This window comes from Thamnophis elegans, chromosome 11 (assembly GCF_009769535.1).
Source record: "Thamnophis elegans isolate rThaEle1 chromosome 11, rThaEle1.pri, whole genome shotgun sequence".
NCBI lineage: Eukaryota > Metazoa > Chordata > Lepidosauria > Squamata > Colubridae > Thamnophis > Thamnophis elegans.
The window spans coordinates 44,860,427-44,875,236 of record NC_045551.1 but is presented as its reverse complement, the minus strand read 5'-3'; the positions used below and the strand labels follow the sequence as shown (position 1 = coordinate 44,875,236).

Sequence of the window (14,810 nt, the reverse complement as noted above, 5' to 3'; positions counted from 1 at the left end):
CATGTGTGCTTCTCCCAATCCTTCACTCTGGCAGAGGAAGTGGGTGGGTGGGGCAAGCCTGGTGCGGACAGGCAGGGCAAGCGAGCGAGCGGCAACTGGATGGGCGGGGGAGCGAGCGGGGGTGGCAGGCCAGGGGAGGGAGTGTTCCAGTATTGGAGCTTCAGGAAGCTCAGGTACAGGAAAGCACGCTAAACTTTACAATTGGGTATGCACGTACTGGTGCGTACCAGCTAAAACGTACCCCTGCTTTAGTCCTATAAAGTTTTTTCATGTTTTGAGTATTTTTAAATAAAGTGGCATTCCATATACTAGTCATGCCATACAACCAAAAAGCTTCTTTATATGTATCTAAAAGCTTTATTGTGGGATGAGATATTTCATTCTTTCCCTTTGAAAAACCAACTGATCTGTTAAAGCTAAATGGGGCACTTGGATGGCAGATCACCAGAAACTACTGGGATATAGGCTAACTAAAAACTTCAAGAAGAAAACAATAGTAAACCCATGCTGCATTGCTGCAAAGAAAAGTACATGAAAACAGTAGAAATGGCTCTCAACTCAAAAGGTGCCTACTTGAGACATAAATTTGATAAACTCTATAGGTTGCTACCACTCAAAATGTCTCTTTCCTTCTTTTCTATTGCCCAGGGGCTCCTTTAAAACAGGAATGCTGTAGGACAATTATCTGCCATTCTTGCTTTTATGGCAGTGCAGTTTTATTAAAAGCCCTCCCTTCTCCTTCACTTTGTACTCCTCATTGGGGTGGGTGGGGGGATTCTAAGCTCTATTTATATTATTTTCCCATCTTTGACTGATGGCAGTTTTTCTCCTCTCCTTCTGAAATACTGCTTTACCATTTGGGTGAAGAGTCTTTGTCATTGATTTATTTGTCTCATATTTTTTTAAAAGAACAACAGACAGGCTCTAATTTTTAAAAATGACACCCAAACAGAATATATAGGACCACCATGCCATAACATGTTCTTAGTGGACTTTTGAGTCTGTGATCAGCAGTTTCTGAATCCATCAGCAACATTTCAGATTCACAACGGGGTTGTATGGAGAATCTGTCTTTTTTTATAGAAGTGTGTATGTATGTATAAGGAGATACACATCAGTTAACCTTGCATTTGTACCTGAAATGATCTCCTTACTACCTCCCATCTCCCTCGAAGACCCAAGAAGGGCTGAGGAAAAGGGGTCATGGGCTCAACTCCCTGTCGGCAACCTGAAAGGAACAGCACTTCTATCCATTCCAGGAAGCTTTGTTTCTCTTAAATGCTTGTCACATCCCCTGATTTGTTCTGAAACTGTTTTAATTAGTATACTAGTACTTTCATGCTAAGAATTCATTGACGATAAGATTGAAGATAATTGTGGCCCTTCCAATGCCCTTAAAGATCTCCTTATCCTTCACTATGCTATCATTAAATCTGTACCTTTTGTTTATCCTTCAGCTCAAGGTGTTTCTAAGGTACGTGCAGTTTGTTACAGCAAGAGCTATTTGGAGGCAGTTATCCTTCCCCACGGAAGGCCGAAAGGAGAATCTGCCCATTAGAACACCTTCAAATGATCTATGTGTCAGGGTTCCGATGGAGCCTCTCGACAAGCTTCAAAAGAAATCCAGTTATTTATTAGGAGCAACATGTCATATCCAAGTGAAGCCAACTCTGACCCTATGTAATTTATGGTCCAATTATGACCCTGTTTCCCTCCTCCCCCCAAAGTGTGTCATAAATCACATTCTCCAACGGACACTTTCCTGGGCTGTAGAGATCCTCCTCCAGCTGCTGTGGGTAACCTGGGAGACAGCCTTGAGAAAGATATGCCTGGAATGTACTTCTGTTTGTGGCTGCTGTGCTGCTTCGTCAGTTTCCCAACCCCCTTGCCTATGGAAACTCGAGAGCAGGCCAGGGATGCTTTGCGAGTTGACATGATTATTTATTCTTCATGAAATTTCCTAGAGAGCGTGCTAAATTCAACTATATGCTTGGTTTGCTTTAGTGAGATACTTCATTTGGGCAGTCTTTATGAGGAAGGCACCCTGGAGTATGCAAATTCTGTGATATAAACAAATATCTGTGTTGAATGTGGGTGGGTGGGGTGGTCTATGCAATGCATCTGGTTGTGTATGTTTTAAATTATCATTCTATTATCATCCTCTATTCTGAGGAAATAGGATATCGGAATTTAAGTTCCTTTTTCCTTTATTGGTTCCATTCTGTGTCTGCCAAACAAATTTTTGTACAAGTTAATGGGTGTGTTAGTAGCCACCATGGCTCATTTAAGAAAATATCTTCTTCCCAATACTGCTGTAAAAGAAATACCTTTGCCTATTAGCTATTTAAATGAGGATATAATTCTCATTACAATATGTTCATTCCTTTGGCTGAGAATGTCTTGGAAAACTGTTTAGCATTAAGCTTGTTTAACTGCCTGGGAAATACGTTTTCCCTTAGTCCTTTGCATATGTTCTTTCTTCTTCCTATTTTCTTTCCATTGACCATTTATTTATTTATTTTAGGATTCATGCGTGGCTGCCCATTTTATATCCCCAGATTTTGGCAGCTCACAGCAACAGCAATAAAAATATGCAGCATGAAAAACAATTTAAAAACCAAAAATTCAAAAGATAGCACCTAGCAATTCTTTTAAAGTAGCTAGAAGATAAATTAGCTTGTCTTTGAGAGACAGAAAATAAATTCTTGAACCAAGTTATGAAGCCTTCAATTTTCGTACAGTGCCACTCCCTATCAATAAATTCCAAGTCAAGATTCCTTGGTTTACTAAGAATTTAATAACTTCTAAGTCAATAGAGATTCTGTTTGCAATCCAAGTCCAAAACATAATTCTATTAATTAATAACAGATGAGTTTATATTGAGTTTATTTTTCTTATAGCATTTAGAGAACTGTGAAAAAAGTAAATATTTATACAACATCCTTTGCATTTAATATCTTTCAAGAAATAGACTGCTTGAGTTTCAACTGTAACAGTATTCTTAAAATAGTGAGAAACTGGTATTAGAATGATGTCAGAATCTTCTGTAGTTCTTTCCTGCCATCTGGTGGCTTTTCAACTGCTTGCATTTGTTCTGGGGGGAAAAAATGTTCCCAAAACATTTTGTTCTGAAAAACAAAAATAAAAACCTGATTCCCTATGATGTTAGATTACCCAAGTTTTTTTTTTTAATTTTCAGCTGAAGCAAAGTGAAGCAAATGCAGATACCAAGGAAAAGCTTCCACTACGCCTACGGATATTTGAAAAATTCCCCAACAGGCCCCAAATGGTAAAAATCTCCAAGCTGCCTTCAGATTTCACAGTTCCCAAAATAAGGTAGTAAACTTTTTCTGCCTCCTTACTGCAAAGCTGACTCTCTTGAACTTCACAGGCAGAGGGTTTCTTGTTTTTAATTTTCATATTTTGGGGTCTGTAGTAGTTTGTTTTTAAATGTGTAGAAGAGTTCTCCTTTTTCTTGTCTCCTGTGCCAAAATTTACAACTCACTGAGCCACTGGCAGTTGGGCAGCATTTGTTGTTGTTGTTGTTGTTGTTGTTGAAAGTAGTCTTATAATAATGTGTTCTTAAAAATAACCCCCAACTGTGTTCTTACTTTAAGTTAAATAAATTTGGTAATTAACACTATCATATATGGAAGAAAAAGCTGGTGAACTACTTCAGTTTTCCCCACCAAAAAATGGGTCGACTCAAAGATGTGGAAGATATGGTACTGAGCAGAGAGTCTCCCTGGCTGGGACATATCAATAAAACTACAGGGGAAGAGCAAAGAGACTATCATAGTAGCAAGAGCATCCATTATGCAGATGGGGTAAATCCTAATGGCTCTGCAGCCATTGACACAGCTCCTAGTGAAAACATGTCTCTTCACTGTTGAAAACCAATTGCTTAACCACCAAGCCCCAAAAGTGGATGGAATTCATTTTAAATTGCCGAGACCACTGCCAGCAAAAGCATTGTCAGTACTAAGTGTATGGAAGTCTGGTCATGGCCAAAAGAATGGAAAAGGTCAATGTTTACCCCAATACCAAAGAAAGATGGTAGAAAGACTGCTCCAATCACGAGCCATAGCCTTGATACCACACTTTTGTATAAAATTTTCTTGAAGGTAATCTAGCAACATTTGAATCCAACCGCCAACAGAGAACTGCCTGATGTACAAGCAGGATTTTGGAACAGGCCTAATTGATAGAAGAGGCAAAAACTGATTCATTTCCTATTGTTTGCTGCCCCATTTATTATAATAAACTATTGAAAAAAATAAAATACATTTTATTGGTATTTCAAAGTCTGGAAATTGGTCTATCAGCTAACATAACAAAGAGCTTTGGATGATATATGATAGAAAGCAGTGGTTTTCAACCTGTGGGTCGGGACTCCTTTCACAGAGGTCGCCTAAGACCATTGGAAAACACATATTTTGGATGATCCTAGGAACCGAGACACCAATTTTATGGTTGGGGGTCACCACAACATGAGGAACTGTATTAAGGGGTCACGGCATTGGGAAAGTTGAGAACCACTGATATGAAGGATATATTTATTCAAATTTGGTTGTCATTTATTCATTATACATATATAAAGAAAATATAAATAACAGGCAATGTATCTCTCTCCCTCTCTCCCTCTCTCCTTCCTTCCTTCCTCCCTCTCTCTGTCTCTCTCTCTCTCAAAAGGGAAAGCTTTATGAAGCAGTTTATTGATCGACAGCAGCAAGATACAACTTGTTTATTGAGAAGGCTTCCATCAGCTTCTTCTTCCTCCTGTGATCACGCTAAAAGGCTGGCAATTGAAGACAAATACATTGACCAGAAGGCAAGTCACTAGATACAGCAGTATATAAAGATCTCCACTCATATTGTGATCTGACATCTTAAATGTATGTGGGGTGTCACTGTAGCTGGTGATTACATTTAGCTCATCATTTTTCTAGCCAGGAATGGATATAAACTAACCTGTGTGGGGTTGGTGGAAGACAGAGCTTCTTGGAAAGGTTTACGACTGAGGCTATGAATAACAGAAAAGGTCTTCAGAAAGTGAGTTTGTGTGTAGATGTATTTTTTAAACATTTCATGGTCGTTCTGAGTATTGATACCTCTAGTGTTGAAGAGCAAAGGGGGATAATATTACTCTGTTTACCCAAGCTCTACAACAGTCAATATCAGTCAACCAACAATGAATGCTCTGTACACAAAATCATAACTTCTAGAATCTGTTTTTTTTAAAGATCAGAAAAATATTAAAATAAATGTCAGTCATCTAGGAAGGATCTTTTCTGAGGTCTTGAACACTACTGCGAGATAATATTGGGCTTCACGAATTGACTTAGTTTCCTGTACTCAGCAGGAATTTTATCTATGTGACTGGAACATTAGGTTGCATTTTGTTAGATGATTATAGCTTTCTACAGAGGCAATTACCATAGCAACCTGACATTTAAGTATATCCTCCAAAGTGTCTTCTTCTCTCTAATACTCATTGGAAATAACATTTTTTTTAAATGAACATTTGTCTGTGTGCACAGCAGAAGAGAAAGAAAGCACAAGCTATAGAAAATGTTAATTAAACATACATCAGCGAAAACAAAAACAAAAAAAAATGATCTGCTGACAGCTGTCAGATTCCTTTGTGTGTATGCTATCCGTGGTTCATGCAGTCTGAATCAAATAACTCAGAATACTGAATGATAAAATTATGAGAATTCGATCACAACATTTAACAGAAATCAGATTTTAACTGTGGCTTCCAGAAGTCCTTTTGAGAATCTTTCTTTATTCTGGCACCTCTCTTTGTAAAACAAATAAAATGGATGTTGACTCATCTCAGTTTTATTGTTAGAATTAATTCTACTTGAAGCTATTTTTAAAAATATTTGTCACCTCTTAGGTTAAAGACCTTTATTAAAAGAAATCTGACTGAAACCTCTGACGGTTTTACCAACCAGCTCTGCAAAACTGAGATAGAATAAGATTATTTAGAATAACTACTGAAATAATGCAACATTTTTCTTAAGGAAGAAGCTAGGTGTAATAATAGCCCAGGAATCCAGAATCATAATCAAGTAAATAGAAAATAAAAATTAGCACTCTGTATCAATGTTTCTCAACCTTCACAATTTTAAGTTATATAACTTCAACTCCCATCATTCTGTTCACACAGCTTAAAGTTATCAGTGTTGAGAAATACTGCTCGATATCAGTGGTCCCCAACATTTCCGGCCCTTTGGACCACCAGGGAAGAGAGAGAGAGATTGGTTGCACATGAGCTGCAGGCATGCACAGCTCTATTTGCATGAGTGATGGACACACACGTTGTTTGCGCATATAGAGCTTTGTGCAGGCACATGCTCATCTGCTGCTCACATATGTGGAACTGTACACATGCGCTCATTCGCCTGGTAGTAGCCCAGGGGTTGGGGACCACTGCTCTATATGGTTCTTTTTCCTGTAAGAAGAGAATATATCTTTAAAGTATAGGGAAGATTGCATCCTCCTCCTCCTCGTCTCTATTCCAAGATTGAAGTGATGTAGTTCTAAATACCATGGTAAATACCTCAGTTAATGAGCAAAGTCTTGTGCAGGAGGCTTTATACAACATTTCCATACAGAAACTCTAATCCATACAGTCCAGTCAGTTCCGATAACTCACCTAATATTTTGATTGTGCTTACTGGTCACCAAGTATCATTTCGTTCAGTCTGGCAACCATGTTTTAATTTATATTAGATGATAAGTTGATTTATCAAGTTAAATCATGCTTGATAATCAAGCAGCCTTTGTGTGGCCCGTAATTCTCTGAAGCATTTTTCTTGCAAATCATCTTTGTAGCATTATTATTATTATTATTATACAATTGTATCACAGCGGCCAGTTGTTTCGCCGGATTTGGCATTGGTTACTAGTCGGGCCCCACCCAGGGGCCTAGGATGTCGTAACGTATTTTCATAATATGCGTGCAGATCCAAGCAGTGTGGCTTTTTGCATTTGACTGATGGTGATTTTGTCAATTTTTAACTGTTTTAAATGTAATTCCAGTGCTTTTGGAATAGCACCCAGTGTGCCAATTACCACTGGAATTACCCCTGCTGGTTTGTGCCATAGTCATTGAATGATTAGCTGTGGCCAACTTGCCATGTGGGACAATTAGCGACACATGTTGAGATGTCATATTATTGAATATAGAGATTGGAAACCAGAGGAAGAGTCTGATATCCTGTTTTATTATTTCAGGACTGTTTTCATTTTTGAAAGAGAAATCTTATTAATTTGTCAAAAAACTGCCTGGATAATTTGTAGATAGCAATAGCAATAGCAATAGCAGTAGACTTATATACCGCTTCATAGGCCTTTCAGGCCTCTCTAAGCGGTTTACAGAGAGTCAGCATATTGCCCCCAACAATCTGGGTCCTCATTTTACCCACCTCGGAAGGATGGAAGGCTGAGTCAACCCTGAGCCGGTGAGATTTGAACCGCTGACCTGCTGATCTAGCAGTAGCCTGCAGTGCTGCATTTAACCACTGCGCCACCTTGGCTCATGACCATTAATAATTATACTTATTTATACATGATCTTTATTTTCACTCATGATGAGCATAGTATGCCAATATACTAAGGTATACGGTAGAAAATATGTTACTATATGGTATAGAATAGAAACTTTACCCTAAAATTATTGGTTCCAAATCATCTTCCAGATGAAATCCAAATTCAAAACAAACAAAAATAATTCTTGGTTCACCGTAATAGCATTTGTCTGCTTCCATTTGATTTCAGTAGCTAAGGTTTTAAACAACATAGTCTAACTACTAAGACTGTCAATAAAGTTGGTTTCCTTTTCTTTTACAGCTTCGCAAATCTGTTTTCAGCATTAGGGCAAGAAACCTTCTGGAGAAGGAATCTGCAATCAATAAAATTCTTAGGTATTAAGGGGGATTTGAGGGTCCCTTCATTATGAGTAGGTTTCATGTAAAATGAAAGCAATGTAAAATGCAATGCATCACAGTTTGCAGCTTGAGATCCAAGTTCCACACAATGGCTAAGTCTAAATCAAGAATGAGATGAGTGGAGAAGGTTGCCATTTTAGTGGTGAGATTTACTGACGGCTGACTTAGTGAATTAGTCTTGATCTAGCTCTTTTCATCCTATCTTGAAAAATGGCATTTATTATTCAAACTTTTCCATCCCTTGCATAGACAATGTTTGAGAAAGCTGTCTCTTATCCTTCCTGAGAGCTGCAGTTTCCTGGCTATGCATGTTTCAAGTTCAATTTTAAAACAATACTTTGGAGCATGATGGTGCAGATGTAAATCTGGAATTCTTTAAGACAACTGTGTCATTTCCATGATCCCAGAAAATTATGTAGGTTCTTTGAAAGATTTCCCACCAATGTTACATTCAAACATTCAAAGTTATTTCCTAAATGCTGTATATCCCTAATTATTACTTATCATAGTATCTGTTTACCTAGAGCCTGTACTCATCAGCGTATGCTTAGTGGATCTCTTGAGGGACAGCCTGCAAAAGAACGATCTATTCTTAGTGTTCAGCATCATATACGCCAAGAACGCAGGTAAGAAGAACTCAATAAAAACCTTTTAAGGACACGTTAAAAGTAGAAGTTAAAATTCTTGTACATTACACAGCAAACATGAGTAAATTACAATTAGTTCATAACAAATGACAGCTGTATTTTTATTGCAATAATAATAATGACATTATCATAATAGAAAACTCTTATGTTTAAAATATAATTGTTTTCAAAATATCCAAGTTCTGGTTGCAAACGTCAGGAAAAAAATTCTGTAACCAGGGTGATCCAATCATGACCTTTATTGTTCAACTGCCCTCGCAGGATTTATGGATTAGTTCAGTGATGTACTATATTAGTTAACCTTTCCACTTTTCACATCATCACTTTTTAAATCATTTGTGTCTCTTGAGAAAAGGAAAAAAATGAACCATCTCTTTGGACTAGTACAGGGCTGTCAAACTCCTAGGCGCCGTGGGCTGGAGGCGTCATGCACTGGCCACACCCACACCTGGTTTAGCGAAGGGGGGGAAGTCCCGCTATGTCACGTGACACCGCCGTGACTATGTGAGTTTGACACCCCTGGATTAGTACAACTATTAATTCTGCACTGCAGGTACAACTTCTTACTTCCCTACTTCCTTAGCACCTCCAGCTTCAGCTGTCATGACTGATCTTCAGCTGTCCTTATTCCCAGCCGATGTGGGAATTGTAATCCAAAACAAATAAAAGCCACCAATTGTAGAAAGTAAGATGCAGCTGAGTGTAATGCAAAATCAAACCCATAATTGCAAGGTCTGTTGTTCCACTGATGCATGCTCAGTGATCTTAGTTTTTTTCACCAAATGAATGTCATTTTTTCAGGTCACTAAGGCACGGCTCCAACAGTCAGCGAATCAGCAGAGGAAAGTCTCTTGAAACATTAACTCAAGATGTAAGTTTAAGTGAATAGTCTGAGTCATACCTAAGTAAAACTAAAAACAGAATGAAGTTTAAAATACCTTGGATCTTATAACATAGATTTTTTTAAACTCTGTAATGCTGGTGTTACATTTGAGTGCATTCTTTTGTGCATTCATTACACGGTAACTGAATCTCAGTTCACAAATAAGCAAAGTAAATTGTGCCTGGGAATTATAATTTGGAATAAAAGACATCTCCAGCTGGGTCAGAATTCATAATAATCCATCACATCTTTCCTGGAATACTACGGTACTTGGGCGAGATGACAGCTGTTTCTTCATTAGCAAAATTGCATATAGCATACAGACAGACATCATGTTTGGCTACTAGACAAATCCTTGTCTTACTTTATGCAGATGATACTGCCTACTCATTCCTTCCCAGTGGTGGGATTAAGATGAATGTTATTGTCCTTCACAACTAATTGTGAGAAAGAAAGATGTACCATAAATTAAATCAAAGCTGAACTTAATTTCCTATCAAAAATATCAACAGTAAATGGAATATTAGTGAACATGTTCAGAACAAATGAGATAGTCTGGGCATATTTACTGACACTCAAATCCTTCATGTTACACACACGAAAAGCCAAGGTAATTATCTACAATGTGTGTGTTTTTTTCTATCTAATTGGAGACCCTCATATCCTCAACCCTTTGCTGATTTTAGGACAAAACAGTTAAGTTCTGTGCTTATAAATATCTATACATTTTGAGAAAACACCAATGCAAGTTTCTGAAGGTGATCCATTGCAGGGGTGAGTTGCTACCAGTTTTACTACCGGTTTGCAACCTCAGTGTGCACTGCATGTGTGTGCTGTTTAAACTGTTTTTCCCATATGTGCAGAACAATTTACAGTGAACTGTGTACGCACATTCACTAAAAACCAAAATGGCAGTGGCCGCAAGGGAACCAGTTTGGGGGCGTGGCAAGCCTGGGTTGCTGCCAGTTCTGCGACCCAGGCCTGAATTCCACTACCACTTCGGCCAAACCGGGCTGAACCGGGAGCAACTCACCTACTCTATTGGGTTCCGAATGCTGCTTCATAGTGAAGCCAGCCTTATTTCTCTAGAATCCCAATTCTGACAAAGTAGATTTGCTATGCCTAAAGCTATTCAAAGCTCCCTTAACCTTCTATAATCAACATCCTTCCAAGTGGATCAACTCTAGGAAACTAAGGATATTCCATCACTGTGGGGAGATAGAGAATGTTTGAGTCCCATCCTCGAGCGAGATACACCTGGTGGGACCCAGAAGAATGGCCTTCTCTGTCATTCCCCCCAAAATTAGAATTGTTCCCACTCTAATACTCTTCTGGAAGGCACTGAATACCTGGTTCTGCAAGTGAGTCTGGGGAACCCAGAGAGGGATGGAGCCCATTAAATGGCCCTTGTGAACTGCTGTTGCCAGGGCAGGAGGTGTGGGGGTGTGTGATTTTATTATATTGTACTATATTAATTTATTTGATTATTTTTGTTAGCTTTTATTGTTTTAAATGTGGTTTTATATTCTGTAGGCCTCCTTGAGCAAAGAAGGCAAACATGGGCAAATAGGCGGCAATATAAATTCAATAAATAAATAAAATAAAATAAAAAATATTTGGCTTTTCACCATCTTTTATGGTATTTAAGCTAAATAATCGCTTAAACAATGTATTTTGGATATGGATAAAATAGCCTAATGCAGTGCAATTGGAAATTTTATCAAAATCTCTGTCCTGCTTTTTATTTTTTCAGTGATTTCACTTCAAAATGATGCTATGCATTTCTACTATCCCAGCTAAACATTCAGCTTTCTGTAATATTCAGAATGGCTACATTCTTGTTTCTACCAAGTCAGGGCCGCTTGTTCTATTTTATTGGATTGATCGTTGCTCCTAAAATTGAAATAAATTGTTGCTTAATTACCATTATTACCAATCATAGAAATTAAATGTAATTTCTAACTCACTAATAGCTACTTCAGTGCTGAATTAATATTAAACTCAGTAATATCTTCAAACATGCTTAAATTTAACTGGATCAATGCAATAATTAAAATGCAGACTTGTAGAGAAAATGTTTAACAATAAATAGCTGATCAAAAATACTGATAGATATTATTTTCTCCCAACCCAGATTAAAAACTTTCTTTTTCTCTTTTAAAAGTTTTGTGCAATTGCATACTGTTAACTTTTATAGTAAAAAATGGAAAACAGGTTTAAAAAACATTTTTCTTCCAGCATTCTAATACAGTGAGATACAGAAATGCACAAAGGGAAGACAGTGAAATAAAAATGATCCAAGAAAAGAAAGAACAAGCAGAAATGAAAAGGTATTTTAAATGTAACTTTTATATCAGTATATAAGACAGATCTGAATCCCAGTTAGGCATTTATTACTTCGTGAATTTTAAGTGGTTACTCCACTGATTGATTAAATCTGAACAAATTGCTTATGAGTGGAATCAAGCATATTTTCTTTATAGATATGCATAAATCTCAAAGGTCAGCATCGTTTTAAAAGGGGCATTCCTTGCTGAACATACATCTTCTGAGACCTTGCAATCATAACAGTTAGTGGCATATTTAGGCCATTATCACTCAGTGTCCAACCTTCTCTATGGGATGAAGTGGTTGGGTGCGCTGACCTAGGGTTCCCCAGCAGCAGGAAGCTAAGTCCTCATCATAATAAACCCCTTTCATTTATAGTGTTCCTCTCCATCAAAATCCCAACCCACAGTCTTTCAAGATAGTTCATAATTACTGACCTTTATCAAGTTTTGAGAGTGGCCAAGCCAATATCTTTCAGACGCCACAATACTAGGCAAGAATGCAGGAATGAACTCATTGTCTCCTGCAAACACCCCTTCCATTTCACTCCTCTTTTATTCCCTATGGGAGGGGCCATTCACCGTCCACCTGTGGCCTTACTCCCAAGTCAATCCTTGTTCCTTAGCTGTTCCCTTCGTCTGGCAACACTAGGATCAGGCTCCAGCAGGTTATCTGCCCCCTGATGTCTGACTCCAAAAGCAACTGATAGCTATCAGAGGGCCCTGGCCCCATCTATGCCTCCGATGCAGAGCACTCATCAGAGCCTTCCCCAGACTCCAGGACTGGCCCATGTTCCTCCCATCCTCCTCACTGTCTAAATCTGGTGAGCCACAACATTGGGATAGTACTTAACCACATAAAATCCTAAAGATTATCTGAATGTTTGTTGGTCAGGATTCAGGCCTGGTTACAGAGTGGAAGTTGCAATGCTCCTTCCAAGAGATGATCTGTGGTGGAACCACAATGGGGGAGTGCAACTTTTCCAGTCTTACTGATTCTTTCAACAACCTTCAGTTCAATTGAACATGGTATCCTTCTGAACCATGAAAGTTGCTTGTGAGAAACACTGTCTTACTGTGTTCTCCTCCTTGAAGACCAGTTTCAGGAAATGATTGGGGAACAGGTCAACTTTACAAGAACTCCAAAGTAGAGAGCTGGGGGTGTGGGGGGGGGGGGAACAACCATCCTTTTCCTCCCTAATGCTTAAGGTCTACATCAGGGGTCCCCATCCCCCAGGCCACGGATTGCTACAGGGCTGCTGACCATTGGGCACCAAGCCACCAAAGTGGTGGGCAAATGCACAAAGCTTCATTTGCACATGCACAAGATTTAGGTTGTGCACATGAAATACTCCCCCTGCTGTCAAAATCGCCAAAGCCACCACCACTGCTGGTCTGTAGAATCCAAAGGTTGGGGATCCTTGGTCTACATGAAGCCACTATTTGGAAAGATTATGTATCAGCACTGGGTGGAGGTATCACTAATATCTGAATGATACTCAATTGTATAATCTCCATCTCAAGAAAACCATGGTTGTTGTTGGACTTGATTTTGAACTGGTGGCTGAAAGCTATGAGAAGCTGAATGGGGAAAAAACAGCAAGCAAATAGTTAAATAAAACAAGGGTTAGCTTGGTTTTTTTTTTCTATATTTATAACTGCTTTTCCAGTACTTTTCCAATGTGCCTCACAAATATTAGTTGACTGATTATGTACCATCAGGTTAGTATCAACTCTTAGTAACCACATTGCTAGATTGTCCCCAAAACAAACCTGGTCCAACAGTGCACCCATGAGCACTTGTAACTGAGTCCATATACAGAGTCTTGCGCGCTCTGGGCTTTGTTGTTCATTTGCAGACGTTTCATTACCCAAATAGGTTACATCATCAGTGTGATTGTTTCCCTACTAGCAAGCAAACAAACAAGTTCTGGTTTGAAAGATTCTTAGAACTCTTGTTCAAGATCTCTGAAGAGAGAACCATTTCTTCTTCAAGAGCACTTTCTAGCATTGCTCCATGTTTCCTTCAAGGTGGCCCTTTCATTGAGAAGCAGATTCAGCTTCTCAACAATTCTGTGAACTTTTCACATAGAAAGGGAATGTATGCATTGAAATCTTGTTGGTTCACCCTCTGGGTCTTGCCTATAGGACTCTTTGTATTTGTTTAGTTCCCAGCTACTTGATAGTAACCATTGAATAATCATCATAGCTGACCAGAGCAGCGGTGGGATTCACTTACCTTCCCTACCAGTTCACAAATGTGATTGCACGGGTCTCGTCTGCACATGCACAGTGCTCACGCATTATGTCAGGAGGGGGGGAGCCTCCTGCAGCCGCCGCTACTGGTTCACCAGACCAGAAAGAGCAAGATGAATGCCATCTTTGGACCATAGGTTTTCTAAAGCCCACATTTAACACGGTCTCAATTATACTATACTGTGATATTTTTGCTATCCAAAAGAAATTAGGGGAAAAATGTGTTTATTGATTGCTGACTCTGTAATCATGTTGTTCTTGAAAGAAAAGTTCAGGAAGAAGAGTTGCGGGAGAATCACCCCTATTTTGACAAGCCTCTTTTCATAGTGGGTCGGGAGCACAGATTTAGGAATTTCTGCCGTGTTGTAGTTAGAGCTCGCTTTAATGCGTAAGTATATGTGTAGCATATGATTTGATTCACTTGTTTTGATTCACTGTATTCTGTTATTAAAAAGCTTCTGCAAAATACCATCAATAACTAATCAGAGACATTTTAACATATCCAGCAATTATGTATTTTGCAAATGTTTCTTGCTTTTATTTTATTTGTTTTATTCTTTCAACCATAAACAGAAACTGGGAGATCTGTGTGCACTGCTTTTGAAACATAAATTGACAAAATTGTTTTTCTTTTTTCAACATTTGCAAATGAATTCAGGGATCAGAATGTCATCATGATTTCTGTGCAGGTTGCCCTTGACACCCATTTGAATATTGTGCAAGATTTCAAATGTGGGAG

At 38.6% G+C, this 14,810-nt stretch overlaps 1 protein-coding gene across 3 annotated transcripts in view; it reads left to right on the top strand.

Moving 5' to 3' along the window:
* The window catches only part of NALCN (sodium leak channel, non-selective), a 214,285-nt gene that overhangs the window by 168,108 nt on the left and 31,367 nt on the right, over window positions 1–14,810 (top strand). For 2 of the 3 annotated variants that reach the window (XM_032226720.1, XM_032226719.1), the window contains 7 exons: window positions 3,200–3,336; window positions 4,693–4,831; window positions 7,861–7,934; window positions 8,483–8,584; window positions 9,407–9,476; window positions 11,727–11,818; window positions 14,337–14,459. In XM_032226720.1, coding sequence (XP_032082611.1) covers window positions 3,200–3,336; window positions 4,693–4,831; window positions 7,861–7,934; window positions 8,483–8,584; window positions 9,407–9,476; window positions 11,727–11,818; window positions 14,337–14,459 — 737 coding nt within the window. Of the gene's footprint in view, window positions 1–3,199; window positions 3,337–4,692; window positions 4,832–7,860; window positions 7,935–8,365; window positions 8,585–9,406; window positions 9,477–11,726; window positions 11,819–14,336; window positions 14,460–14,810 lie in introns of all 3 variants that reach the window. The other variant, XM_032226717.1, reaches the window with a different exon arrangement.